Here is a 26,672-nt window from a genome sequence, read left to right on the forward strand (position 1 = left end):
TCCATACACCTATTACCTGCTCTTGCTCTGCTCATTATGGGTTTACAGTTCTTATGCAAGGGCTATTCAAGTCTCACTGCCCCTAACTTTGACAATACATGCTTGTTTTTCTTTGTTTCCGTCAATACAGCTAGGTGGGCTCTATACACTGATTCAAGACTAAGAGCCCTGTTCTTCCTAAACCCCCATAATTTTCATAATCACACCTGTCAGAACACAGTAGAATCTATTTTTTGATTTTTGATATCTTTTCAGGCCTGCAGGTGACAAAATTCTGTCTATAAATTGTATGTGCCTGAGATGGAATCAGAGATCAATATGACTGGTAGAAAATAAAAAGCCCAGTATGGGAGATTTTTAATGCAGTATTGAAGGCATTCATTATAAGCACATTGTCTTGGAGTGAGATAAAAACCCAAACTTTAAAATTCACCTAAATTTCATTACAAATTGGCCCATTCTGGGCAATAGAAGGTAAAGATAAAAAGTGCCAACAATCAGTCCATATTTGTTCAGCATAAATGACATAGAAAATATTTTAAAAATTATAAAATTGTATAAAATTGTTCATATTCAGTATCTGGTTTTGATTATGCTGTTTTTATCAGACAAAAACAAAACCAGATATTAAACCTGTAGTGTAGTGTAGTAACCATCCACTAACATATCCAAATTCATTAAGTGTACAGTTCTGTCTGATTATGACACAAAACTAAACTCCATAGTAGCTCTTTAACCATACCATTATTACTAAAACTGAAACTAATAGATATAAAAATAAAATAGAAATGTCTTTGTGAAATAAAAACTAAATTAAAACTAAAAATACACAAAGGAAGGAAAACTAAAACTAAACTGAATTTCCAAGTAAAATCAGAAAAAATACAGAAATAAATACTAATATAAAAAGGCAAAAATATAATAACCTTGCATCAGACAGGTCTCGACCACTTCGCCCAGGTTCAGACTCAATTGCTTTATGCTATTATTTCCAAGGCACACCTGGGTACCTCTCACGGTGTACCACTATTGAAAGACGTGGCTTTAAATGTTCTGCTGATCTTTGTTCTTTGTGGGTGGAAACCCTGACATCGCTTGCTCCTGAGCCCTCCCTCTGGATATTTAAGAAAGCTGTGAAGGCTCAGGGGATGGAGATAATTTATTTTTAGGAGTTTTGGTGAGTAATGTGTGTTTTCTGTATTTGTTTTTCTAGTTTTGTTGAATCATTGTGCTCCGTTTTAAGGATTCTAATTGTTTGACTTGCTTTTTGGGACTGGTTTACTTAGGACTCCATTTTAGGTACTTCTAATGTACCTCATTTGTCCTCTTTTGGGCTTTTTGCATTTTTCTACACTTATTTTGAAACTCCAAATCATAAAACCAATCAAAAATCATAACACAGTCAACATGCCATGTAAAGTCAAAGTTGTAGCCACACCAGATAAATAACAGGCTTTCTTTCTCGCAGTTACAACTGGGCAAATCAGCAGATTGTCTTTACCACATTTTTAATAAAAACAACAAAATTAAATAATATCTCTGCTGTGGCCTTACTGGCTTGAACACCATAAGTACTGTTCCTTACCTGTCCATCCTGCCAGGCATTTACAGTATCCACTAATGGGGTCACAACCCCTGGCATGGCTGCAGTCACATTGCTCGCTACACTCAAGTCCATAAGTGCCATCCTAACAGCAGGAAACGAAACACAAAGTCGGGAGGCTGGCAAAACATTTGCATTTATCTATTTAGGAAAAAGGTAAAGCACTAGCAAATTGCCTGAAATTCGACCCTTAATCTGGCCACTCACCGGGCAGGGCAGTTCGCAGCTCAGTCCCCTCCAGCCAGGTGAGCAGGTGCAGGTACCGTCTATGGGGTTACAGGCAGCTCCATTAGCACAAACACAGCTCTGATTGCAGTTTAGCCCCCAGAATCCATTGGAACATGGAATGGAGCAGTCAGCCCCCTGCCATCCTGGAACCAAAACGGAGTACAATTTACAGCAAACAAAGTGGAATTAAACAACAAGCAGCTGCACACCAAACCTTTGTATAACTTCTTATGGTGGACACAGAGCTTGCATTCATGTGTTGTACGTTAGAGTGCTTGTAGACACAATAATTCTCACTTGTGTCATCAGGCACCATCATGTCACCAAATGTTAAACATAGATTGTATTGTTTTACAAAAGTGAGGTTTGATTTTGTGTTTGCAGTGTGTAATAGAACTGTACAGATGTGGACAGATTTGGTGGGCCCCTTACAGCTCATTGAAAAAGTGCTGTCTGCCTCCTGAAAAGTGATGAAATGAAAAGCCCATTGTCCCCAGTAGGAGGTGAGACACAAAAATAACAGGACTGGGCTTTCCTGGAAAACCGTTTGGATTTCGGAATCATAGAACTATATCCCCTCCTACACACCCTCTCAAACCGCCAACCGGCTAGGTATATCCTGTGAATAGCCCAGTCAGTATTTGCACAACAATTGCTACACGAGTTGCCGTGATAATGTTGGGTGAAAGAATTGAACAGCGAATCAACATCAAATTTCTCGCGAACTTTCTCTTTTTCCGTAAAGCAGTTTTTGACTGAAAACATCCCTGTCCTACATCATCCACCCTATTCGCCCAATTTAGCTCCAAGTGAGTTTTACTTGTTCCTGAAAATCAAAAGTGACCTGAAGGGAACACATTTTTCTTCAATGGATGAAGTGAAGACAAAAACGGCAAGCCTGTTGAAGAGCCTCAAGCAAGAAGCCTTCCAGCACAGTTTCAATCAATGAACGATGCGAATGGAGCGGTGTAGTGATCGGGAGGGGGAGTATATAGAAGGTGACAATGTTTAGAATGCTGTAATTTATCAATAAATATTTTTTTTTACCAATCCGGATATTTTTGTGTCTCACCTCGTATACCTGCATGCCTTTCATATGTCATCAAGTAAAGCAAAGGAAGTGAGACAAGAGATCAAGTGTTGCTTATTCTACAAAGATCTTCTAACATGACCTGGACATATTTATTGGTACCCCTAGACAAGTTCCTAAATGATTGGATTCAAGTAATTTTTCAGATTCGCTGTTTTCTTTAATTCATATCATATCTCCAATTGTGCAATCAGTCATTCATCCGATTTAAATGTAGGAAAGTCATCACTCTGCTGTTTGGTGTCATCATATGTCCCACACTGAACATGGACCATAGAAAACAAATGAGAGAGCTGTCTGAGGAGATCAGAAAGAAAATTTCAGACCAGGAAAATTCCAGAAGACCATCTCCAAGCAGCTAGATGTTCCTGTGACAACAGTTGCAAATATTATTAAGACATTTAAGGTCCATGGGACTGACGCCACCCTTCTTGGACAAAGCCGAAAGAAGAAAATTGACCCCAGATTGGGCAGAAGGATAGTGAGACAAATGGCAATGGACAACTTCCAAAGAGGTACAAGCTGAACTCCAAGGTCAAGGTCCATCAGTGTCTGACCACACCATCCGTCACTTTATGAATGACAGTGGGCTCAATGGAAGAAGACCCAGGAGGACTCCACCATTGAATGAAAAACAAAGTCAGAGTGGAATTTGCTAAAATGCATATTGACAAGCCACAGTGCCACCTTCAAGTCTGCATATCCAGTTCGAAGATGCAGGGAGCCCGTGGCTATGTTGACAGCTCCGGTCAGCAGTCTATTGCGGGGTTTGGTCACAGACACCCACATTCACTCATACTGGGCAAGTTTTAGGGTGACAACGAACACTCTGGTGTACCCAGAGGACGGGATGGAAACATGCACTCGTATGGAGAAATCGCTCACTGCACACCAACAGAGTCATGGACTGGATTCGAAGGCACCAGCACTTCAATCATGCCACCGCATTATAATTTATATTTTGTTAGGTGACTATTTTAACTTTTTGAAAAATCAGATGAGAAATTGAATATAAACAGCAAAAGCTGCACATTAGGTAGTCAGATACCCTCTTATCTGTGCGCTGAAGTTGCCTTTCTGGAGAAATCACAACAATGGCTCAGTTGCTGGCACTTTTTTTCGCAATAGCAGCTTGAACCTTTCGCATTGTCTCTGTTTCACTAGCAGATATTCTTGTAAGCCTGGGTGCAGGATAACAGCATGTTTGCTATGAGGCGCAACAGAGACAGGCAGGATTGGAATAAGCAGCACCAGCCCTGCCCCCAGACTTCCATTAACGTTTGAATCCAACAAGTCAGAGTCCGATTCAGCGATAGTATGCAAAACATCGTCCACTAACTATTTTGCTTTGTGCATTCGCTTTGGTCTCTCGAGAAATATAGGTGCCATTTTAGAGAATGTTTGCTCTTCACTACTTATGCACGCATAGGGAATCAAGGTCAAATCAACAAAACTAACTTTCCATAGTAAAAGAGAGTCAAACTAAAATGTAACGGTGAGTTTTGTCACAGTTTACTGCTGATTACCATCTTCTACCCCTAAATTATGACATCACCCTGAAAGAGTTAAAGATCATGCACAATAACAATAAATCCAACCAATTTTTCCTCCTTCCATCCTCCAATTGAGTGTTGTCTGCTACCTCCCGACTCTGACCCATCCAATGTGAGGCAGCAGGCATCTTTTCAAGCCGGACCCAGGAATGCTTCTGGTGCCATTTCATGTCTTCCTGGAAGTGCTTCCGGGCCATATACAAAGTAGGGAGGTCCCCTTCCTGACAACACCCTCTATTGGCACCCATGGGCTGCAACAGGGTTGCACTTCTGAAACTCCAACTCCCAAGCAACCCTGCTGGTGTCCTGACTGGGCTGCCACCTGCTGTATGGGGGATGGAACTGCTCCCCACTCCCGGCTTCCGCTGGTCCAAATAAAATTTTAGTCTGGTCAGACACAAAGTTATTGCCTCGTCTAGCCAGCCAACCCATCTGCCTTTCTGTTCTGGTTTCCCATGTGGATAAGAAACTGTCCTCCTTCTTGGCCGAGATGCCAATATATATATATAAAAGCCAAATACCACTGACTCACTCATCACGAAATCGCCCAAACCATGAGGACTTGGGACTTGAAATTTGGAATGTAGGTTACCCTTGGCGCTTAGGTGCTTGCTAAGAAACGGTTTTAAAAATTTCATGGTCCAACCGTGAAATTTCTTATAGTTTTTTAGACCCGTTTTTATGTCTGTCCGCTTTTCATGAGAGAACTACTTAACGGATTTAGATCGTGTTTTTTTCTATAATTTGCTTGAACATTCAGTTGATTCTGCGACTTTCTCATTGCGCTCAGTATCATAGTTCGTTTGCGGTACCAATTTATTAGTGCAAATCCGAGAGAGACTTGTCTGGCTTTGGGGAGGGGTGTGTGGCCCTCCTCACTCACGCGTCTACCTTGGGGTGTAACCTTAACTCCGATTAGTTAGCAAACGAGAGAACTACTTAATGGATTCCGATCTTTTTTTTTAATAATTTGCTTGATCCAGTTGATTTGGCGACTTCTATCATTGCGCTAAGAATCATAGTTTGCTTGCAGGAGTGATATATTTGCGCTAATCTGAGACAGAGGCTGCAGGCCATGGGGAGGGGGAAGAGTGACGTCAGGAGTAGAGAGCTGGGCCAGGCCCTCCTCACCTCTCCTGTTTCATTAATACGCGGGGGATGGCTAGTACTTAATAAATAAAAATGTGATAGCTACTGTATCTCTTGGATGAAGCAACTAAAAAAATGTAATGCTCAAACTTTCAAAGCCGCTAACTTAGCTGTCAAACTCGCCTAAAAGCTATGCCATGTGTGCATTTTGTAACTTGTTAACTGATGAAAGCAGCATATCTGAGGTACACAAAAACATTCTGAACAGCTGGACACAGCAAGTAACTTCAGATGGTTATACGTACAACTCTTTGTTTTGCTGATGGAAGTGTGTTTGTCGTGTACAAGATTGTCGTGTGTGTGCTCTTCAGCTGAAGCCTACAGATATGAATATGAAGATCAGTGTGTGACAGAGTGCTAGGAGGCATCTGTTGTGCGTTAGAGTTGTGCATTTCTGGTGTGATTAAAGCGTACACTTGTTGTCTATCAGTAGGTCTACAGTGCCCTCCATAATGTTTGGGACACAGACACATCTGCTTCACATCTTAAAATTACAAATCAAACAATTCAAACCTTGAAATGGAGGGGCTGTGTATAAAAGTGTCATTTCTACATGGTGTGACCAAAATGTATCCTTAAAAGTCTGCAGTGTACACTTGAATCACAATGTCTGAATTGTTTGATTTGTGGAGCAAAGTGGTAAGTCAAGCAGAAATGTGTCTTTGTCCAAAACATTATGGAGGGCACTATACTGTGGATGCATGAATGATGGATTAATGGACAAAAGGTCGTTTGACAATGTGTGTGTGTAGTGGGGGTCTTTGTACCTTCTCTGCAGATACACGAACCGTCTAACGGAGAGCAGTCGGCTTCATTCATGCAACTGCACACTGCTGAGCAGTTATCCCCATAGGTCCCAGGACGGCATGTTTGAGTGCAATCTTCTCCCTGGTGTTTCAGGATAAGAAATAAAAAAAGCAGAGATGAAGAGATGAACTGCTGACTGGCACAGGTGGCAATGCAGCATTCCCCTCATCACCCCATGTTTTAATAAGTGATGTCATTAAAGAAACATGCAGCTCTGGAGAATCACGGCTCTGCGCTCGTTACAGGGGTCTTTCAAGTATAAATGTGAAGACCTTAGAGACAGCAGTTTGAGTGACAGCTGACAGGAAGCATAAGGATCTCAATTAGAGCTCTAGAGCCTGAATAAAGTGCAATGACAGCCCCTCAGCAACCCCCATTACCACCACGTGGGAAAGTTTTCTGCCCGTCTCATTCTTTCTGCTCAATATTCCTTATTTCCCTCTTGTTTTCAGGGGCTCCCAATGTGCTCCTCGGATCTCTGTACTGCCCTCTCAGAAGTAGAAGATCTGCCCTTAGCGTACAGGTTCAATTCATGTTGCACTTGGTATCCTACTGAGCACAATTAGTTTGACAGCAGAACCCCGTGTGTCTAAATGTACCTCCCATCTTGGGATCCCATCCAATTTATAAGCAGTCACTGCTGCCATCCTCCTCAATTGTGAATAAAAACCAAAGTGGTAGAAAACCAGAGCAAACCATCATGAAACCAACTCCATGACAAATCTTAATAGTGGACATCCACCAATAAGAGGTTGATAAGGGAATATCTCCTCTTGCCACTTACACCACGTTGTGACACCTACCGTAAACCCTGGTGCGCACACACACTGTCCTGTTATGCTGTCACAGTCAGCCCCATTGTCACATGAACATGGCTCTTGGCAGCCTTCTCCGTGGTACTGTGGAGGGCATGTTTCATTACAATAGAGCCCCGTCCATCCTGCAGCACAGGTGCACTCGCCAGACAGGGGGTGGCAGCTGGGAAATACAAAAAAAAAATAATAATCACTGTTTAGCGGAAAATGAAATTATGTACATTTAGTGCAGCAAACATATAAGGTTGACATTGTTGAGACATCGATATTATGCAGGCTTACTTGTTACAGTATAGCAGGTGTGACCTCCAGGGGACACCACCGCACCCCAGACACAACCACACCAAGACAGTCCCTGGTGCAAGTAAATGTTGTTTTATTTCACAAACACCTCTTTCACAGTCCTCCCCACAATCTTCAATTGACGATACTCCTTCTTCTCCTCCAGGTGAACTTTGGCCTTTGCATCCCGAATCTGACTCAACTGGAGGAGGCTGGATGGCTTTCTTTTATGTTGGACCCGGGAGTACTTCTGGGTTAAGTGGAAGCCCCCCAAAATAGGGAGTCCTTCTCCCTGCAGCACCCTCTGACGGCACCCAAGACACTAACATTGTTATCCCTCAAGAATACAAATCCCATGGATTCCGGTGGGTGTCCATACTGGGTCCATGCCAGCAGAGCACTGCCATTTATTGTACTGGGGAAGGAACTGCTCTTGATAAAGAACCTCCACCAGTCCATCCATTAACCTTTCATCCATCCATTAATCATGCCCCATCCTGGCAGGGATATACCTCCTCTCATGTTGTCCTTCCATTATGGCTTCCCAGCCGGGCAAGAATCCACCTTTCACCCTGGTCGGGATGCCAGTCCATCCACCATGGCACTTACTCTGATCACCTCAGAGTAAGAATGCCATTTGTATAAACTCAGCATGGTGAGCTGCGTACCACATTGTGAGAGATGGCATCCCAGATGGAGCAGTACCAGGATCTTTACCCAACTTTGATGCCAGTACGATGGAAGGACAGGAGAAGGCAGTGCATTCAGGCCTTCCCCTACACCAGGGGTACTCAATCACGATCCTGGAGGTCCGCAGTGGCTGCAGGTTTTTGCTCCAACCCAGTTGCTTAATAAGAAGCACTTATTGCTCAAGTAACACTTCTGCTTCACTTTAGTTGTCTCGCTCGTTAAGATTTTGAACCCTTATTGCTTATTTTAGTCTTAAACAGCTGCAGTCTTGGTTTTTATTTGCTCCTTATTAGCAGTAACATGTAAATAACAAAAGAGACCAGCATTTCTCCATTGAGCTTGTTACCATTTACACCTATGTATTTATCGTGCACTAATTGGTTTAATTAAATATTTGGAAGGAAAGTGAAGAGAAAAAAGTGAAGGACTAAGAATCACTCGTCCATTTTAGCGTTCAGATCATTCGGATGATATCCTTAGAAAGAGGAAGAAAATCCAGGATATGAGAATGACCTGACATAGTAGAGTTAAAGCACTAACGAGCCATGAAATTAAATTATTGGCAAGAATTGCTTTCTAATTAAGCAACCAGGTTAGAACAAAAACCTGCAGCCACTGCGGACCTCCAGGACCGTGATTGAGTACCCCTGCCCTACACGCTAGATGGCAGGCTCCCTGGGTTGTGGCATTCTTGCAGATACCCACAGGGCATCATGGGACTTGTAGTTCTGTGGGTTAGCCCTGTTGGGTTCTATGGGGACCATCAGGGGATGCTGAGGGGATTAGTGAACCCTACATTGTGGGGCTTCAGCCTCACTCAGAAGTATTCCCGAGCCACACTCTCTGGGTTTTATATAAAAGAAGCAGCCAGCTTCGGTATGGTGAGCCAGAGTCGGGAGGAAGAAGGCAAAGCGTGAAGAGTGAAGAACAGAGACAGAAAGAGTGAAGACTGACAGTGTGGTGTGGGAAATGCTTATGTGAGAAAGAGTTTCACATAATTAAAACTCTTTGTTATACACCGGAACTTGTGTCCGTGCTGTTGTGTTGGGAGTTTGGGTGCTGCATCGCCCCCTGGTGGTCACAAGATGTACAAGGTCATATGGCGAATGATGTACACATTTACAGGTTTTGGAAGAGGCGTGTGTTCTGCATTTAGAGATAACTGTATATTCTGGCGTATATGTCCTAGTCATGCAGAAATGTTTATGCATATACACAAAGACAGGGAAGACGCATTAAATAATGAGACCTGGGGCATTGCATGTTTTTGCTGCCCCCTCAATTCCAACCCTCACAATGTATATCCTTACTAGGCACGAGCCAATACACTTAACCTACATACACTGTTTATTACAATACAGGGTTCATAATATACACTCCCATCCATCTATTTTCTAAACCCACTTTATCCTGAACAGGGCCATGGGGGAGCTGGGGCCTATTCCAGCAAGCATGGGGCGCAGGGCAGAAATAATCCCTAGGCAGGGTGCTAGTCCTTTGAAGGGTTAACACACTCATGCTTACACTAGGGTGAATTTAGCATCGCCAATCCCTCTAACCTGCATGTCTTTGGACTGTGGGAGAAAACTGGAGCACCAGGAGGGAGAACACGGAAACTTCATGCAGGGAGAACCCTGTGACAGGAACCCCGGTCTCCTTACTGTGAGGCAGCAACACTATATCACTAAGCTTAGATGCCACCCGGGTAAAAAAAAATAATATTAATTTGGGAAAAATATGAAAAAAATAAAAGGATTAGCTAAAAGTCAACAAAACACACACAACAGGCATTAAACACAATACAAAAGGTGTACATCCATCCATCCATTTTCCAACCCGCTGAATCCGAACACAGGGTCACGGGGGTCTGCTGGAGCCAATCCCAGCCAACACAGGGCACAAGGCAGGAAACAATCCTGGGCAGGGTGCCAACCCACCGCAGAGGTGTACATTTCTTCCAGATTTTTATTGAATTTTGTGATTGCAAAACTGAATACAAAATGAACCTCAGCTGCTTCACTCATCATGTACACTTCTCAAAATACCTGGGAAGTTTCAAAAATCTGACCTGCAAGCTTAAACAGTGTCTGCCCTTTGTAACTAAACACAGATGCTGCAAACTTAAAAGTCTGGCCACTATAGGGCATCACAGAGCCCCAAAGCCCAGTCACAGATAATCCAACTCCAGTTCTTGGTTCACATAAACATTATTTTTATTTAATCAAATACCTTCAGGCAGGCTTTTTCCATATTAACACAAACCAAAACATAATTCTGTACTTCTTTCTTCTCCATTCCCCAGAGGCGAGCTTTGTCCTTCCTCCACACCTGACTCTGTGCTGCGAGAAGCATCTCCTTTTCAACCTGACCTACGTCCTGGTGCAAGAATCACTTCTGGGTCAGACGGAGCCACTCCAAGAAGAGGGACACACCTCCCAATAAATCCCCCTGGCAGCACCTACGGGTATCCCAATGGGACCTTGCCAGAAGGAATGCTGTCCTCCAGTAAACAGGTGGTGGGGGTGGTGACATGTGCATACGGGGCACTTCATTCACTTTGGCCTGCCAAACTGGCAAGGGCAAACTAACCATCCCCACCAGGATGCTAGTCCAGCTGCATATTTCCCTGTGTTGGTGTCCCATCCATTCACCTCCTTTGGGACACGTGTCTATCCAATACAACAGACTTTAACTAACTCTGTGCCTGTGACCGACACCTTAATAGTCCTTCAGAAATTACCAAAACTTTACAAAATGACAAAATATACACATTTTGATATGTGAAAGATCAAGAAAATGAACACCAATATTAATTGACTGACCTGTGCATTTGAAACACGTATGTGCCATTTTAAGGCTTGGGGGCTGACAGTGCAGCTAAGCAGTGCAAACTGCAGTCTTAAGATATTTGAAACTTTTAAAATGAAAATAGTTCTTAGAATTTTAAAAGGCAGTCTACTAATTAGGCACTTGATGTGTATGTAACTCAAACTGTCCATACTTAAATTCTTTTGTAATGTTAAAGAAATAATCTTATATGAAAATGGCACCCTGACCCAAGTGCCACCTGAGGCCCTGAACAAAGAGGTGTATAGGTGTGTAGGATAATTTACTCTGCACTTTTCCAGATGTACAGGAACATCTTAAATGCACAGGGAGATGCATGCAAGCATACAGGGTCATGCAGGAGGGCTACACAAGGCTACAGGGTCAGGTAGGGTAGATCATGCACCACTGTGGGCAAATGAATAGGGACAATCAAATGCACGTGTAGCGTGTGATGCAGGAAAGTGTTTGCATGTCTACACATTCAGGTAGAGTATAGTCTGTATGTTAGGTCCAGAAGTATTTGGTCAGTGATACAATCTTCATAATTTTGGTTGTGTGTGTAACCACAATGGATTTGAAATTAAGCAATGAAGATGTGATTGAAGTGTAGACTTGCAGTGTGAATTAAAGGCACTTAACAAAAACACTGCATGAGCCATTTAGAAAAGATGGTCACTTTTATACATGGTAAAATCCCCCCCCACCCCCACCCCCATTTTCAGGAGCTCAAAAGTATTTGGACAAACTAACATGCTTATAAATATAACAATATTTGGTTGAAAATCCTTTGCAGTCAATGACTGCCTGAAGTCTGAACCCATGGCCTTCTCCAGGTGCTGGGTTTCCACCCTACTGATGCTTTGTCAGGCCTTCACTGCAGTTGTCTTCAGGTGCTGCTTTGTTCGTTGGACTTTCTGCCATCACTTTTGTCTTCAGCAAGTGAAATGCATTTCCAATTGAGTTGAGGTCAGTTAACTGACTTGGTCATTGAAAAATGTTCTACTTCTTTGCCTTGAAAGGCACTTGGTTTGCTGTCACAGTATGTTTTGGCTTATTGTCCATCTGTACTGTGAAGCATCATCCTATCAGTTTTGCAGCATTTGGCTGAATCTGAGCAGATAGTACTGCCCTGTACACTTCAGAAATCATCCTGCTACTTCTTCCAACAGTCATGTCATCAATAAACACCAGTGACCCACTTCCATTAGCAGTCACGCATGCTCATGCCATAACACTGCCTCAACCATGTTTCACAGATGATGTGGTATGCTACAGATCATGAGCCGTTCCTTGTCTTCTCCATATTCTTTTCTGTCCATTGTTCTGGTTCACTGATCTTAATTTCATTTGTCCAAAGAAAACTGTTCCAAAACTGGACTGGTATTTTAAATATTTTCTAGAAAAATCTAATCTGTCCTTTCTATGCTTGAGGCTTAACAATGGTTTGCACCTCTGTCTTTACTTTCATTAAGTCTTCTGTTGATTGTAGACGTTGGCAATGATAGGCCTACAAACCAGAGGGCTAAATTGGTTTTTCTTCACCAAGGACAGAATTCTGTGATCATCCAGCATAGTTGTATTCCATGGTTTTCCAGGCCTGCAGGTGTTACTGAGCTCACCAAGTGTGTTCCTTCTCTTTAAGAATGTACCAGATGGTTGATTTGACCACACCTAGTGTTTCTGCTATCTCTTGGATGGGTTTGTTTTGTTTTCTCTGCCTAATTATGGCCTATTTTTACTTACATGGACAGCTCTTTGGACCTCGTATTGAGAGTTAACAGCAACAGCTTCTACATTCACATTCCACACTTGGAATCAACTGCAGACCATTTACCTGCTCAATAGTTAATGAAAAAATGAGGGACCTGCTCACACATGTCTATGGAACAGCTTATCAGTTAAATATCCAAATACTTTTGAGCCTCTGGAAATGGGGGCACCTTGTATTAAAATGGCTGTTATTCCTAAATGGCTCATACAATATTTCTGTAAAAACCTTTGAATTAATCCTGAAACCGTGCACTTAATCATATAATTATTTCTTCATTTCATATCCATTGTGGGGGTGTATAGACCCAAAATTATGACAATTGTGTCACTGTCCAACTACTTATGGACCTAACTGTTGTGGCGGGTGGCCGGGACGCCTCTTCTACATATGATTCGGGGGAGCAACCATGGGCTTCTCAGTACCTCCCCTGGGACGCTTGGACGCTGCCTCCCTGGCGGACGATGGTTTCTCAGTTTCCCGCAGGGCTCCATGGGAGATGGAGTTCTCCACCGCACTGCTGGGATCTGGGCTGGCCGCCAGGGGGTGCTGTATGGGTCCCTGACCCAACCTGGACAACTATACAGCCCCGCCCGGAAGTGCAATTACAAACAGGTGATCAAGCACCTGGAGCACTTCCGGGTGGGCTATAAAAAGGGCCAGCAACCACCACTCAGGAGCCAGAATTGGGAGGAAGAGGACGTGGTTGCCAAGGAGGATGTGGTGGTGCCAAACAGGAGTGTTGTACTCATTTGAGTTAAGTGCTTTTGGGACTGTGTATTGCCTGTGGGGTTAACGGGGAAGACGTGCCCCACAAGTGAAGAAAAATAAGTCTTGTTGGATTTTACACGTGCCTCTGTGTCAGTCTGTGGCGGGTCGGGCGCTATACAGCGTCCACTAGCACACTGTATATATAAATTGCTAAGATCTGTCTGCTTGTCATGCAATTACTTGCAAACTACTGGAGCTTGAACCTTGATCTTAGTCTTGATCAAAAGCTTATAACCCAATACATACTGGTATTGCAAAAGTTTGAAGCAACAGAAAACTGGCAAAACTGACCTGTACTCATGGGGTTCTTACGGGAAAGTGATTGGCACACTGATCAGGGATGTAAAGCAAATTGCAGAAGGTGATTATGCAACAGGATGAAAAGGAATGAAAGCTCTGGCATCCACAGCACGTCAAGCACATTTGACATGAAAATTTGCTGGTACTCACAAACTACTGGGGCAAGAACCTTGTTCTTGGTTACAACTGAAAGATTATTCTAGAAACATTCTAGAAAGTGGTACTCAGCTTCAGTCTTGGAGGTCCACAGTGGCTTCATTTTAACAAAATTTTTATTTCAAACCCATTTATTTTCTACTAAAGCAATATGTTTTTGGGCTTACTTTATGATTCAAAACCCTTAAGTAGCCGACTTTAGTTTTAAGCAACTGCATTAAAGTTTTACTTGTTGCCTGTTTTCTTAAGCAGCCATCAGTTAATAATGGGGTGCAGCTCTCCAGCTAATGTGCTTCCATTTAAACCCGAGTACATGCATCGCAAAAAAAGTGTCTGTATTAATAGAAATCTGTTCTGGACCACACAACATATGGATAACGTTCTCAGAAACTCCAACAACATGTAAAGTGAAAAAAGAATAGGCCCCAGAATAGACCCTTAAGGGACCCCACAGGTGAGAAGGGCCTAAGAAGAAGAGAGATTGCCCAGACTCATTGAGGTATGTGAGGCCTGTGAGGTATGACCTATACAAATCCAAAGCAGTTCCTTGAATATCCACAGACTGCTCAAGATGGGCAATAAGGACACCATAATCAACTGTATCAAGTGCTGCAGTTGGATCTAATAGCAACATGACAGCAGTATCCACAGAGTCACTTGTTAATAAGACATTGTTTAGAACCCACAGAAGTGCAGACTCGGTGCCTTGGCGTGACTTAAAACTAGTCTTTAGTTATTTTTATCTTACCAAAAGATCTTGACTATACAATGTTCTCCTCTCCTGCTAAATTAATCTTAGCCTGGAGAGGTCCATTAATTTTTAACATTGAAGATGATCTACGTAAAGGTTTTCCAATGCAGTCTCTGTCTCAGTGTCTATAGGGAACTCCAGTCTCTGTACTACAACCTGCATGAACAAGGGGCCTGAGCTGCCTCGAAAGCTTGCATGTTGTAATCTGTTCAGATTGCCAATAAAAGGTGTCATTTTGCTTGACTTCTTATTTAATAAATTCAAGTAAAACTAAAATGGATAGTGACAAATGAGAACTACTTTGGAAAGTTACGTCCACAGTGTGGTCACTGTGAAGCTGTATTTACTTTCTCGTATATGGAGTATAGGGAAAGTATTGTAATCGTCCAAAAATTCGACCACGAGATTTTGACGTATGTCAACGTTTTAGACCTCCCTGAGTCTGAAAATACCATTTTTGGAATTATGTCTGTGTGTCTGTGTGTGTGTGTGCGTGGGTGTGTGTGTAAACACGATAACTCGAGTATGCTTTCAGTTAGGTTAAACAAATTTTGCATACAAGTATTAAGTACAAAACATAGATTTCCATCAACTTTTGAGCTATTTCTGCTAACCAGAAGTGGTACTTTGTTATTCATGCAGCTGCAAAGTCTGATTTATTCAACTTTACTTTTATAATAATTGTTCAATATATTATTCATTTGATTTGATTTGTTGTTGATGGTTCTTTAATGTACATAATATAAAAGTATAATCATTGTCTTGCGGTTTACTCCTCAAATATCCTTCCCCATATCTGAGTATAGTATACGATTAAGTCGAGGGGAGACCACTTATGATTTTTTTTCAGGGTGAATGTAAAACACTGTCTTGCCAAAATGAGTTGCATGTTGTGGAAGAAATGACCGTCACCCTCTGGGTGACCTAAAACCTCTAAAAGAAAACAGGCAGAAGGAGGTTTAAATCATAACCATTTATTCTTTTCGAAGAGAGAACACTCCTATTACAGGATGCTGTAACTAGACGCACACAGCATTCTGTAACAAGATGCACACCTTTTCTGCTAGATGAGGTCTTTTTTATACACAAGTAAAAGCTACAGATTTAGATTACATCATACAAAGTTTCTTACCATCATTGGCAGCTTCCAGTTGCTATCCAGACACAGGGCAAAATGTACCGTACTGAATTATAAGTAAACACATTCAGCAAAAGCATGTAGATCATTAATGTCAAGCATCCCGTGTTTGCTTTGCCATTTTTAGCTCCTTTCTTTATTAGCACAGAAGCTGAAGGCAGATGCCTTCCTCTTACAGCAAATAAACAGATAGTTTCCTGCTGACAGCCCGATGCAGTCTGCGTGCATCCCGTCCCAGCTTCCCTAAGATACCTGGAAACGCATTTACATTATATAGTGGACTTTGCTAAATGTGCTTAATTACTTTAAATTATAAAATCCAAACCTCACAACTATTAGTTAATTTGTCTTGTGATATTTTTTACCACAATGTGTTTCATAGTTAAAGACATAACAAAACATATACAGCCTTGCAGAATGCAATAAGCCATCATAACGTGTCGCAGGGGAAGGAGAATGCAGGTGTATACAGATTGGAGTATACGGCCATGGATGTACTAATTTAGGATATAATAGAACATGCAGACATACAGGGTTATGTGAAGTGCAAAGAGTCATATAGAAAAGAGTGCGCACATGTAGATCGACATTTAAACACAGAACGTGGTGTGCAGTTCTATGCAGATTAAGGTGTGTAGGCGTGATAGCCCGGTGCATTATCAAGAAAACATTTTGCCCCATTTTTAAGCAAAGCTTTGGACTCACCTCAGGGTATTCCTTAAATCGCAGGGGCAATGCTTGTCACACTTTCGTCCATAGAACCCTTCGGGACAAGATCGTTGCTGGCACCGGTCCCCTGAATAGCCTGGCTCACATACACAGGCTCCATTAACGTGGAAACACTTGGCTCCATTCAGACAGCCACACTTGTGGGCACACTTGACACCATAGCTGCCGATGGCACACTCGTCTTGACACCTAGAACGGAGAACAGAGTGTGTGAGAGGTGGAAGGTGCCTGATGTTAAGTGTCATTATGTGTATGATTAGAAAGAACGGTGTGATTAGATGCCATTCACTTATTGTGTTCAGTCACTAGGCAGAGGATAATCAGCTCATACTCATTATAAAGTCAGTATTCCAGGCAGATGAGCTCCTGGATGAACAGGTAGTTTGATTTCTCCAGAAATTGGGCTGCAGTAGCTAGAAATCGGGATAAAGGTTGGAGTATTGTGTGTTGCAGTGCATATTGCATTAAACGTACCCTCAGGCCCCAACCTATGAGCATGCACTGTAATTTTCTGCCTTATGCCACACATCCCGATGTCACACAACAGGACTCGACATGACTCTAATTGGAGAGTATGTCAAAAAGCTTGTCACATTACTTGATGCAATTTTCAGTCGTAGCCTTAATTTACAGTACATAATCTTAACAAGTTGTGGACAGTCGCGGAATGCTCCCATGGCAGTCACTTGTATAGTGTGACATCCTCGACATCTAAAATAAAATCGCCATGATTGTGTTGCCATTTATCTTTGAGTGCATGTGTGTGAGTGAACAAACAATCAGTGCTCAGCTAGAAGTATAAGACATACAATGCAGCAGCAAGGACAAAAGCAAAGAAGGTGTTTTGGAACACAGAAAGAGAAGAGTGGCTTGTCTCTGATATCTCATGTGACTGAAAAAAGAATCATAAGAACCATACCTGGACAGCCACCGGCACTGTCATGCATCATGTTAATTGACTGTCAAAATGAGGTACATTTGTACTATTTTTGCAGTGCACTAAGAATTTTGATACTCGTGGTGAAAAGGGAGACTGAATGAGGACTCTGAGTGTCTGGGCTTGCGAGTGTCCTGGATATAAACCAAGATCCAGGCCTTTAATGACATCTTGGGCACAGCCATCTGTGACTATTCCTATGACATAATTCCTTTCTGGTGACTATTCCTATGAAGTCAGTAGATGGATTGGGAGAGCATGGGGGGTCATGAGGTTGCTGGTTAGGGGTGTGTGGTTCTCCTGGACAAAAGTCCAAGTCTTTAGAGTCCAGGTGCTCCCTGATTCACTATGTGGTTGCAAGACATGGACGCTATCCAGTGACCTGAGATGAAAACTGGACTCCTTTGATACTGTGTCTCTTTGGACAACCCTTGGGTACTGTTGGTTTGACCTTGTGTCGAATCAGCGGTTGCTCATGGAGTCCCGAATGAGACACATTACCTGCATTGTGAGGGAGCATCAGTTACGGCACTACAGCCATGTGGTGCGATTCCCCTAGGGTGATCCGGCTCACAGGACCCTCATTGCTGAGGGCACGAGTGGCAGGAGCCCACGTAACACCTGGCTGTGGCAGATAGACATTCATTTCCAGAGGGTGGGATTGGACCACATGCTTGCCTGGAGGGTTGCGAACTGTGATCCCAAGTTGTTTTGTCATGTGGTGGGTGCGGCAACGCATTGTACTAGTGCCTGCTACCCAACCTGACCTGTGCTGAAAAGTCATGAGAGAGTCATATAAATCCATCATCCCCTGCGATTCTAAGTCATGTAATCTGACATTCCCAAAACAGTGAGATCCACCAACCACAGTCATTATGTATGACATACTCTCCGACTCAAAGTCACAGTGTTCCTCCATTGTGGAGTCTGATTACAGGATTCCCTTACAAACTTCCACCAAGGCTCCAAATGTCACATTGTGCCACAAAAATACTGCAATGTCATCTCATTTTGACAGCCAACCATTATGGTGCACACTAGAATAAGCCACAGTCTTGGCTTATTATTTATTCGCTTTTCATTTTGATGCATGTAATCTGTAAGTTGCTTTGTTATACTGTATGCCACTGTGACAAGCCCAGCAGGTGAGGAAACCTGCAGCTTTCATGTCACAAATCACTCAAGACACATTCACAGAGCTTCCACTTCATGAAATCCATGTCAGATGCTACTTGGACAAACCTATAAAGGGATCTCAAAGCCTCTTGTTTACGTCACACTTGGCCAGACACTGGTCTTATGTCACAGGCTCCTCAGGTTTATTTACTTGACAATATAGTCATGAGAAAAGGAAAGTGCACCCTATTTCAGTTCTAAGGTTTTACTGTATGTACCAGAACATAATAAAAAATATCATCTGGTCCATAGCAGGTCTTAAAATACAACCACAGATGAACAACACCACATGACATATTACACCATGTCTTTATTTATTTTACAGAAACTAAGCCAAAATGCAGAAGCTGTGTGTGAAAAATTAAGTCCACCCTTACTGCTTCCTTAGGAACCGAATCCAATGCACTTGATTAATGGATCATCAGCAAGTGTGACCACCTCTATAAAAGCCGAAGTTTTGGTAGTTTGATGGTCTGGAGCATTCAGGTGTATGATAATACAATGCCAAAGAGGAAAGACATCAGCAATCTGGGAAGGATTATAAGGCCATTCCCAAACAATATGAACTCCATCATTCTACAGCAGGTGTCCAGCTCTGGTCCTGGAAGGTCGCAATGGCTGCAAGTTTTCATTCTAGCTCTTTTCCTAATCAGCGACCAGTTTCCATTGCTAATTGCCTTCTTTTCCTTTCATTTTAATAACCCTATTTTTAAGGATTCAGTCCTCTTGAGTTAATTCTTTTCATCATTAAATGGCAGCCAAACAGAAATGAAACCGATGACCAGGTAAATCAGGGCTTCAAACTTCAACCAGTTTCACTCCAACCAGTTTCTTAATGAGAAGCCGATTCTTGCCTTTTAATTAAACCTATTATTTTGTAACGGCCGGCTCACTTTCCCTGAACTGCACCTACACCACCAAGACCCGTGGCCTGGCAAGCTGAGGAACGTTAGACCCAACAAGCCGTACTTCTTCCAAATAAACTTCCCCAATTGGCAATCAAAGATAAGCCAAAAGACAAACAATATGTAAAATAATAAAGTGAGTACATATTAATAAAAAAGAAATGAAACAAACTCCAAACAATATATATATAGATATATACAGTCATGGCCGAAATTATCGGTACCCCTGGAATTTTCCCAGAAAATGCACCATTTCTCCCAGAAAATTATTGCAATTACAAATGTTTTGGTATACACACGTTTATTTCCTTTATGCGCATTGGAACAACACAAAAAAACAGAAAAAAAGCCAAATCTGACATCATGTCACACACAACTCCAAAAATGGGCCGGACAAAATTATTGGCACCCTTTCAAAATTGTGGGTAAATCATTTTATTTCAAGCATATGATGCTCGTTTGAACTCACCTGTGGCAAGAAACAGGTCCTGGCAATATAGCAATCACACCTGTAGCCAGTTAAAATGGAGAAAAGTTGAGTCAACCTTTCTGTTGTGTTGTCTGAGTGTGCCACACTAAGCATGGAGAACAGAAAGAAGAGCAGAGAATTGTCTGAGGATTTGAGAACAAAAATTGTGGAAAAATATCAACAATCTCAAGGCTACAAGTCCATCTCCAGAGAATTTCATGTTCCTTTGTCCACTGTGCGCATCATAATCAAGAAGTTCACAACACATGGCACTGTAGCTAATCTCCCTGGACGTGGACGGAAGAGAAAAATTGATAAAAGACTGCAATGTAGGATAGTCCGAATGGTGGATAAACAACCCCAATCAACTTCAAAACATATTCAAGCTGTTCTGCAGACTCAGAGTGCAACAGTGTCAGCTCAAACTATCCATCGACATCTGAATGAAATGAAACGCTATGGCAGGAGAGCCAAGAGGACCCCACTACTGACACAGAAACATAAAAAAGCCAGACTGGAGTTTGCCAAAATGTACTTGAGGAAGCCAAAATCCTTCTGGGTGAACGTCTTGTGGACAGATGAGACCAAGGTAGAGCTTTTTGGTAAAGCTCATCATTCTACTGTTTACAGAAAACGGAATGAGGCCTACGAAGAAAAGAACATAGCACCTACAGTCAAACATGGTGGAGGTTCTAAGATGTTTTGGGGATGTTTTGCTGCCTCTGGCACTGGAGGCCTTGACTGTGTGCAAGGCATCATGAAATCTGAAGACTACCAAAAGATATTGGGGCGCAATGTAGGGCCCAGTGTCAGAAAGCTGGGTCTGCTTCAGAGGTCATGGGTGTTCCAGCAGGACAATGACCCCAAACATACCTCTAAAAGCACTCAGAAATGGTTGAAGACAAAGAGCTGGAGAGTTCTGAAGTGGCCAGCAATGAGTCCGGATCTAAATCCGATTGAATACTTATGGAGAGATCTGAAAATTGCTGTTGGGAGAAGACGCCCTTCAAATCTGAGAGACCTTGAGCAGTTTGCAAAAGAAGAGTGGTCGGAAATTCCAGTTGAGAGGTGTAACAAGCTTGTTGATGGTTATAGGAAGAGCTTGATTTCAGTTATTTTTTCCAAAGAGCGTGCAACCAAATATTAAGTAGAGGGTGCCAATAATTTTGTCCAGCCCGGTTTTTGAGTTGTGTGTGAAATGTCAGATTTGGCTTTTTTTCTCTGTTTTTTTGTGTTGTTCCAATGCACATAAAGGAAATAAACATGTGGATACCAAAACATTTGTAATTGCAGCAATTTTCTGGGAGAAATGGTGCATTTTCAAGGAAAATTCCAGGGGTGTCGATAATTTCGGCCATGACTGTATATCACACCCCAACCAGCCCTGACATAACACTCAACCCCATTTTAATTCCATGGCTTGTTGCTGCTCTCATTCTGCTACAGCAGACATTCCCAAAACTGTTGATTTTCTGTTTTCTATTCTAAGAACACCATCAAATATTTTGGTGACCTGAGCAGATCAGCCTTACTGAGACCTTCAGCTTTCTTTATTTTCAGATACTGTGGTTAGCTCATCATGTGGCAGCTTGTTTTGAGTCTCATTATTGTTTGGCTGCTAATTAAGGAAAAAGGAACAACTAAAGAGTCTGAGTCAAGTTAATTCAAACTAAGTTAAAAGAAATGAATTAGCAGCAAGAACTGGTCACTAATTAAGAAGCTGGTTAGAATGAAAACCTGCAGGACCGGAGCTGGACATCCCTGTGCGATGGTACGGGTTGCCTCCATGTTCCCTTTAGCTTAATTGATAGCCTTTTGAACCTGCCACTGTCGAGAACGTAAATTGGATGGGTCACAGCAAGTGAGGACACACACAGTCAACAAGGGATGGGTGTAAACAGGTGCACATGGCTTTTATTTAAACTCCAAATGAAAAGTGTTTGAAATAGTGCAGTAAAAAAATCATCCAAAATAAATAAATCTCTCTATTATCAAAGAAAATCTTGAGACGAGACTATTTCCAAGAGATTTTTTTCAAGTCCCGCCCTCCTTTCAACAATTTACGGTTAATGGCCCACGGTCCTCTCACCTCTCATTCGTGTGAATCCTTTTGTCAGACACATTTCCTGCGCTCTCAGCACTTATACATTTTTTTATTTTCCTCACTTTAAGTTCCCAATAAAAGAAGACTTATTATGTCCAAATCTTGAAGAATTTCATCCCGAAGGGTTATCAACAGAAGAAATGAGTCCTCAGGCAATCCTAGCACCGAGAAACGATGAAGTCAAAGAAATTAACACGAAAATTGTTGATCGGTTACACGGCAAATTGGTTAAATGCATATCAATAGACTATGCTGAAAAAGTTGGTGGTGATGTTGTGGAAGATGAAAACATCAACTTACAATATCCCGTAGAATATCTATAACTGTTAACACCCTCTGGTCTTCCACTGGCCGAATTACTGTTGAAAGAAGGATGTATCGTAATGTTATTGCGTAATTTATATATGAGTGATGGGTTATGCAGTTGGACAAGATTAGTTGTATTCAAAATTGGTTGAACAATTCTGACATGTAAAATTTTAACAGGTGATAAGAAAGTTAATGTAGTACATCTTCCACAGAAAACATTAAACACCAAAGGAGATCTTGATATGCCATTTGTATTAAAACGTTTACAGTTTCCCGTTAGAATAGATTTCGCTATGACAATTAACAAATCACAGGGACAAACATTCGAAAAAGTCAGTTTATTTATAAGAAAGAAAAGATATTCACTCACGGGAAGTTATACGTTGCGTTGTCACGATGTAACTCCAAACACAGAATCAAAATTCAGTGCAATATTGAAGAAATGTTAATTACAAATATTGTTTTTACTGAAGTTTTACAGTAAAAGTGTAAGTTTAAAAGTATTTGCATGTTAATTTCAATGCCAAACAGAACGAAAATATATAACGCAACGAATACCTCAAACGCAACATGAAACATAATTTTCTTTCAATTTATTACGTTTTACTGTTTTTAACTATGGATAATTACTTGGTGTAATGTAAAATAGTTAGTTCTATTATGCATATGTAACAATTCCCATGAAAATAACAATCTGTTTAAATTGTATACAGTATTTGCTTCCCTATACGCGAGCGGCAGAGCTGCAAAGTGGCAAGCGCATAGCGCCCGCATGAGGGTTGGTGAGCAAAGCGAGCAGGGGGCAGAGCCCCCTAGTAATCTATCAGAATAGTGTCCAGGAGGAATCTAAAGTCCAATAAATAAATAATCCTTTAAAATGAGGTTAAAATCTGAGACCTTCGAGCTCCAAATGCTGCCTTCTAAAAGTGATTTCGCCTGCACTTACCCCAACTGGGCTCTTGCAGCCAGTGAAGGTATCCTCCCAACAGGTGCAGTCAACCAATAAATCCAAGCTTCATTCCGAGCCGCCCTTCCATCGGCATGTGCCGGCCAGACTGTTGAGCCACATGTGCTTCTCCCGCTGCTCACATTTGGCCCTTGTGGGAGACGCCATCAATCAGGCTGCTCCTACTCCCTGGTATTCATTCAACAGGAGCGCCCATATCTGAGCCTACAGCCCTGAGACTCTGTCCTGACCACCTGCCTCCATTCTCCCCAACATCTCCTGCCCCCTTTCCTTTCCTTTCCTACCTCTGATCACTCCGTCTGTCGTCCTTTCCTTTTTCTGTTCTCTCCCTCTCTATCACTTGCGCAATCCTTTTAAAGGCAGGGGTGAGGCGCAGCTGCAGCAATCACAGCTCAAGCGCTAATTAGGGTCACGGCAATCCTGTAAGTGTGCACAAAATGCAGGTCCTTCCACTCTCACCTCTTGCATTGAAGCCGCTCCTGCCATGCTAGCACGCCCTGTCCAATGACGCAATTGTAGATGTGTAGCTGCTGGAGTATGTGAATTTCCCCTTGGGATTAATAAAGTATCTATCTATCTATCTATCTATCTATCTATCTATCTATCTATTGAAAATGTGCCAGAGCCGTGGATCTCTTACCACACCCTGTCCCACAATTCACAAGTGGGAAAACTCTTCCCAGGAGTGGATGTCCCAGCAAATTTACCCCAAGGTCAGACCGTGCAATGCTCCGAGAAATTGTAAAAAAACCCAAGAACTACATCTCAGACTCTACAGGCCTCATTTAGCATGTTAAAAATTCATGACAGTATTAGAAAAAGAATGAACAAGTATGGCTTGTTTGGAAGGGTAGCCTGGAGAAAGCCTCTTCTTTCTAAAATGCACATGGCAGCACAACTCAGCTTTGCAAAGTTGCATCTGAACAAACCATAAGACTTCTGGAAAAATGTCCTTTGGACAGACAAGGCCAAAGTGGAGATGTTTGGCCATAATGCACAGCGCCACATTTGGAGAAAACCAAACACGTCATATCAGCACAAACACATATCGAACACAGTGGTGGAGGGATTATGATTTGGGCTTGCTTTTCAGCCATAGCACCCAGGCACCTTGCAGACATTGAGATGACCACGAACTGCTCTGTATACCAAAATATTCTAGAGTCAAATGTAAGGCCATCACATGATGGGTAAAGCTTGGCCGAAACTGGGTCATGCAACAGGACAATGATCCCAAGCACACCTGTAAACTACAACAGAATGGTCCAAAGTCCAGACCTCAGCCCAATTGAAATGCTGTGGTGAGAACTTAAGAGAGGTGTACATAAATGAATGCCAATGATCTGTAGCAACGCTGTAAAGAAGAGTGCGCCAAAATTCCTCCCTGACGATGTGAGGGAATGATAAAGTCAGACAGAAAATGATGACTTCAAGTTATTGCTGCTAAATTTGATTCTACAAGCTATTGAATCATGGGGTGTACTTAGTTTTCCACACATGACTTTTCCATTTTGGCTTCATTTTTGTTAAATAAATAATGACACGCTGGAATCTGTTGTGTGTTGCTTTGCACCTGAGATTAGATTTAAATAATTCTAGAACCTGGTAAGGACCAGCTGATTTTATTATGTCCTGATATATAAAATTATAAAACTTGTGGTGGATGGCCGGAGCTCAACCGGGCCGAGAAACGCCCAAAGAGAAGAAAGATGGGGGAAACACCTATTCAGGGACACTGCCTCCTCCAAGACGCCAGATGGCGAGTTCCCTACAGCGCAGCGGTGCCCCAGATTCCCGCAGGGCATCATGGACTTTGTAGTTCAGCCTCATAGCCCTGCTGTGTACCGCCAGGTGATGCTGCCGGGAGACACGAGAATTTATACTTTCCATATAGCCCGGAAGTACTCCCAAGTCATGGGGACGGAAGGACAGAAGTACCGAAGAAAAATGTAATTCTCCATCTGACCCGGAAGTGTTGACAAGTCACGTGAACAGAAGAGGAGAAGCACTTCTGGGTCAAGAACTATATAAAGGACTACGGGAAACCCAGTAAGCGAGCCAGAGTTGGGTGGGAGTGTGATAGAGCTTGCTGGGAGGTGTGGAGGAGAATTTTATTGTATTGTTGAGTTTGATTTGTGTTTATTGTGGTGGATGTGGTACTTTGGAGGCACTACAGAAGAAGAAAAAGAAGTAAAATATTCTTAGTGCTTTTAAACTTGTGTCCGGAGTATCTGTCTGTTGGGTTCACGGGGCAACAGCACAACTGTAAGAGGGTGTACTTTCTTTTTCACATGACCGTATCTCCAAATTACATATCTCGCGCCACTCTGTACCACCTGCCAGACAATTCAGCCTATAGGTGGTTCCTTGTAACTTTGAGCCAACACTTACCTGTCTCCAGTATAGCCAGCAGGGCACTGGCACTGGCCAGTTACATGATTGCAAATACCTCCATTATGGCACGGACAGTCCTGTGTGCAATTAATTCCAAATTTTCCATACGGGCATGGCTGGGCACAGACAAAGCCCTGAAGGAGAAAGCCACAATAATGAAATATTCACAATTTGGACATTTATGGTAATTCTGGGGTATGAATTTGAGAAGCAGGCATTCCTAATTCATACCATCCATCCAGCAGGGCATGAGCACTCTCCAGTAATGTGGTGACACATCCCACCATTTTGACAGGGACATCTCATCTCACATTGAGCACCGTGGCTGCCAGGGGGACAAAGTTCTTCACAGCTGCAAAAAAACAAAAAACAAAAATGTATATGTAATAGTTCACACTGGTAATGTGTATCTCCATAATCTGCTCCCTTCCTTGGAGACTTACAACACTCCAGTGTAGCCAGGAGCACAGCGGCACTCCCCAGTCTCATGGTCACAAGTGGCACCATTCATGCACTGGCACTGGAACTGACATCCTTTCCCATAAGTCCCCAAGCTGCACGACTCCTCACACCTCCAGCCCTTGTAGCCATCTGTGCATACACAGGCGCCAGTGAATGGATTGCACAGCGCACCATTCTGGCACTGACATCGGTTACTGCAGTGTGGACCCCAGTGATCACTCTCGCAGCCTGCAAAAAGACAACAGGGCATATGGGAAATTACATAAGGGCACAAAATAAAAAGCTAGGTC

At 42.4% G+C, this 26,672-nt stretch overlaps 2 protein-coding genes across 4 annotated transcripts in view; one reads left to right on the plus strand and one right to left on the minus strand.

The window, feature by feature from the left end:
- The window catches only part of slc24a1 (solute carrier family 24 member 1), a 201,610-nt gene that overhangs the window by 161,025 nt on the left and 13,913 nt on the right, over nucleotides 1-26,672 (plus strand). The gene's annotated exons all lie outside the window — the stretch shown is intronic.
- The window catches only part of megf11 (multiple EGF-like-domains 11), a 127,979-nt gene that overhangs the window by 23,985 nt on the left and 77,322 nt on the right, over nucleotides 1-26,672 (minus strand). For 2 of the 3 annotated variants that reach the window (XM_028823102.2, XM_028823104.2), the window contains 8 exons: nucleotides 26,364-26,610; nucleotides 26,152-26,272; nucleotides 25,918-26,054; nucleotides 16,636-16,848; nucleotides 7,234-7,408; nucleotides 6,391-6,511; nucleotides 1,811-1,974; nucleotides 1,586-1,688 (listed from right to left, as the gene is read on the minus strand). In XM_028823102.2, the coding sequence (XP_028678935.1) occupies nucleotides 1,586-1,688; nucleotides 1,811-1,974; nucleotides 6,391-6,511; nucleotides 7,234-7,408; nucleotides 16,636-16,848; nucleotides 25,918-26,054; nucleotides 26,152-26,272; nucleotides 26,364-26,610 (1,281 nt within the window). Of the gene's footprint in view, nucleotides 1-1,585; nucleotides 1,723-1,810; nucleotides 1,975-6,390; nucleotides 6,512-7,233; nucleotides 7,409-16,635; nucleotides 16,849-25,917; nucleotides 26,055-26,151; nucleotides 26,273-26,363; nucleotides 26,611-26,672 lie in introns of all 3 variants that reach the window. The other variant, XR_007933725.1, reaches the window with a different exon arrangement.

This window comes from Erpetoichthys calabaricus, chromosome 17 (genome assembly GCF_900747795.2).
Source record: "Erpetoichthys calabaricus chromosome 17, fErpCal1.3, whole genome shotgun sequence".
Lineage (NCBI taxonomy): Eukaryota > Metazoa > Chordata > Cladistia > Polypteriformes > Polypteridae > Erpetoichthys > Erpetoichthys calabaricus.